This window comes from Athene cunicularia, assembly GCF_003259725.1.
Source record: "Athene cunicularia isolate RWA chromosome 24 unlocalized genomic scaffold, athCun1 chr24_part2, whole genome shotgun sequence".
Taxonomy (NCBI): Eukaryota; Metazoa; Chordata; class Aves; order Strigiformes; family Strigidae; genus Athene; species Athene cunicularia.
Window position 1 is genome coordinate 503,676 of NW_020799133.1, and position 3,412 is coordinate 507,087.

Here is a 3,412-nt window from a genome sequence, read left to right on the forward strand (position 1 = left end):
GGGCGGGCGCAGCCGGGCGCTTGGCAAGGCCATGGGCCACGGCAGAAGCCCCTCGCGAGCCCGGGGGGGGCAGGCCCGGCCTCCCCCCTGGGGGGAGAAGCCCCCGTCCGCTTCCCCGCGGCCGAGCCGCGCCTTTGCCGAGCTCCAGCCGATTTCCTCGTCGCCACCATCGAAAGCACCTGAACACGGGCAGCCACACACGGGGTCTCGTCGCTTGTTTATCCAAGCCTTTACGACGAAGAGGGAATGGGAGATGGGCACACTGAACTGCAAACTACAGAATCTAAAATGTGCTGGTTCTCCGATGAGCTCGAGTTCTGAACGGAAAACGGTGAAGAGAAACAGAAAGAGAAACACCCTCAAAGAAACCCACCTACTCCACGGGGTCCCAGCAGGCAACTCCAGAAACAAACAGGAAAGGGGAAACGAAGAGCCACAGAAACCCGAAGGGAACTACCGCACAGAAGCCCCTCTTCTTCCCAGCCTCCCCCCGACCCGAACAAACAGAAATTAAACAAGGCACAGAATCTTCTGCAAATGACTTCACTAAACTAAATCCAAGCTGGACTTGGCCAAAAAAAGAAAACCCAAACAAACTGAGGTGTCGAACAGCAGAGTGTACTTTACGAGGAATATTTTTACACAGCAATCCCGGACCCTCCCAGCCTCACGACTCTCCACCCATTTGCTTTTTTTTTTTCTTTAAAAAAAAAGACACAAGCTGGTTGCAACTTCCAATATCACTGTCTCTTGAGCGTTTAAATAGGGCCAGTAGTAACCGTCCACGGTTGGACACCTCATAGAAACCAAGGCTGCTCTAGATGAAGTACTCTTTCTTTTCCTCGGAGTTGTTCTGTCCTCCTTCTGCATTGATGATGGCTGTGTCTGCGTCGGCCGCATCATCTGCTCCTTTGGCTTCGTGGGTGAAGTATGTACCTGAAAGGGAAGCGGGAGGTTGCGCGACTCGTCAGCGCTCTCTGCGAGGTGCTGAGAGCAAGCCACGAAGCCGCGAGCGAAAGGGGAAAAAAAACCCGCAAACCATGAAAATACCCGTCTGGGGCGAGACCAAGTAACTCCAGCAAGGAGGCAGGCGGCCGCGAGCCGCAGCGGTGGCCCGGCGGGGACAGCCCGTGTCTGGGACAAACTGCCGCCCTCCCGTCCCAAGGCCCAGGCGCCCAGAACATCGGTGCCCTGCGCCAGCCTCCCTCCTTCCCCGTTCCAAAGGGCTCCGGGAGTCAATCTGCAGGGCAGCAGAGGGGTCCCCGCATCAGGCAGGACGGCACCGCGAGCAAGGGGACCCGCGTGCCACGTCCTCGCATTTTCTGGTTTTGGTCTTTGTCTTACCTTTATGTCTGGCAAAATATCGCCCTAAAATGATGAGCAGGCAAAGCATCGCAAACACGACCACGGCCACGACGCCACCAACCACCGCATGGTCCACGCTCCGTATTGCCCCTTCCTCACCTGCACGAGAATCTGTTGAGATCAGAAGAGGAATAAGAATTCGGGACTTATTACGAGGCTTGGTGAAGGGTCTGGCTGCAGCTGCTCTTGGGCCTGGAAAAGCCACCCCTGTGCTCTCCAAAGGCAGAGGGGTAAAGCACGGAGCTGTCGAGACAGATGAGTTCGGGCCGAGGAACTTTGTCCAGAGCCGAACTGATCTGGCAGCTCGACTCGCGAGGTGTTTTCCGCTACAAGCAGCAGCACTATGACTACGCACGTGGAAGACAGCTGGGAGAGGGAGAGGAGAGGTGGAGTTGGTGGTGGGGATGTATCTGGGGACATTTCCCTAGGAAGCTCCCCAGATTTCAACCTCCCGGGGGATGGGGGCACAGGGACCAGCAGTACAAAACGGGAATTGTTGGCTCTGCAGACAGGTCCTTAACACGTGCCCTGCTGAAAACATTTCAGCTCCCGCCCAAAAAACGTGACCAAAACCCACCCAACCCAGCACAACAAACGCCTTTACAACCCCCCGCTCCCCCGGCCCAGCCAGACGACATCATTCACCACAACCTTTGTCGTCCAGTGCAGTCCACGACGTCCGGAGACACGAAACTCCTCACCCAAACTATAAAAACCTCTTCAAAAGCAGAGAGCGAGCAATAATTGTACAGTGCCTGCAACTGCTTTATTTCATTTCGTTAACTCCTCACCATGCCATCAGCTCTCTTTTATAAGCGCCTCTCCCTTAGGACGCCGTCACCCGGGAGAGGAATGACTTATTTGGCGGAGGAACAACTCCGAAATGAACCCAGAATGAGCTATGGCCATGTAAAATGAATGTATAGCAGTGTAAACAATTTTAATTTAAGAACGCAGCTACATCAACCCTCACTGCAATCCTAATGGCAACCAAGATTTATAACGTAGTAAAAAACAATTATTCTCCCGTTGATTAATACATTAACATTTTGGAACAGAAGCTAAACCATTGTCTCTTTTTTTTATTGAGTCAAGCGCGACACCTCCATTAAAATGATTTACTGGCCATACCTTACAATTTAAGCACAGCAGCAACAGAAACGGTAAAAATCTTTTAACTTTACATGATTTGTGAAGTCATATGTGAAGGATTTACCATTTAAATCTTTCACTACAAGAAGCACATGGCCTATAAATCTGTCCTGCATGCAGTTGCCCAGACACCTAAGAGAAATGCATTTTACCAGGAAGACTGAGAGTGCAAATGCAAGTCAATTTTTAAGAAAGATTTATCTCCGTCTCCCTCCAAAGAACAGAGCAAATCTCTGAAGCCTCCACCTCTAATAATATTTGAAGTTTATCGATCAAGCGTACAGATCCGTGACAGCTAAAGGTAATGGTGCTCTTTTGAGCTGAAACCTGATACAAAGCTGGCGAGCAGCAGCCTGGGATTTACGCTTTCTATCGATATTTCCAATTCTGCTCCAAGATTAAGGACTGAGGGACCTAAGTAAATAAGTCGTGACTGAGAGCACCATAAAGTGTCTTTTAATTAAAACAATTTAAGAAAAAAACCCTTTTGAGTGTCTTGTCCTGTAACTTCCAAAAGCAGGAGCTCTGGCGCGGGCGGTGGGCGCTGGGGCTGACGCGGTTGGGGCGAGGGGCACGTTAAGGGCCACGAGGCAGAGCGGCCCCTCGGCATCACCATTGGCGAGTCCCTTCCAGCAGCTTCTCCCATCAGCCCCAAACCGGGGCCCAAAAACATTCCCCTGCAGAGCGAGAGCATCCGCTGCCGCATCACCTGCACCCCCGTCGCTCGCTGCGGGAAGAGCGTGCCCGAGAAATCCGAGAGCACGACGGAGGGAGGGAAATTTTGTGTCGTCTCCAGCAGGAACGGGCCGTATCATGGACGCTTCCCGGCGCCGGTGCTTTGGCAAGCGGCCGCCCATCCCTCTCGCCGATGGCAGCGCCGGGCCGGGCCGACCAG

General features: G+C 52.9%; 1 protein-coding gene and 1 long non-coding RNA gene across 8 annotated transcripts in view; one reads left to right on the forward strand and one right to left on the reverse strand.

The window, feature by feature from the left end:
* The window catches only part of LOC113488608, a 20,026-nt gene that overhangs the window by 1,333 nt on the left and 15,281 nt on the right, over positions 1–3,412 (forward strand). The window lies entirely within an intron of this gene.
* CADM1 (cell adhesion molecule 1) overlaps positions 682–3,412 on the reverse strand; it is a 144,037-nt gene continuing 141,306 nt past the window's right edge. For all 7 annotated transcript variants that reach the window (XM_026863888.1, XM_026863887.1, XM_026863885.1 and 4 more), the window contains 2 exons: positions 1,345–1,476; positions 682–936 (listed from right to left, as the gene is read on the reverse strand). In XM_026863888.1, coding sequence (XP_026719689.1) covers positions 818–936; positions 1,345–1,476 — 251 coding nt within the window. In that variant the 3' untranslated portion in view covers positions 682–817. The remainder of the gene's footprint in view (positions 937–1,344; positions 1,477–3,412) is intronic.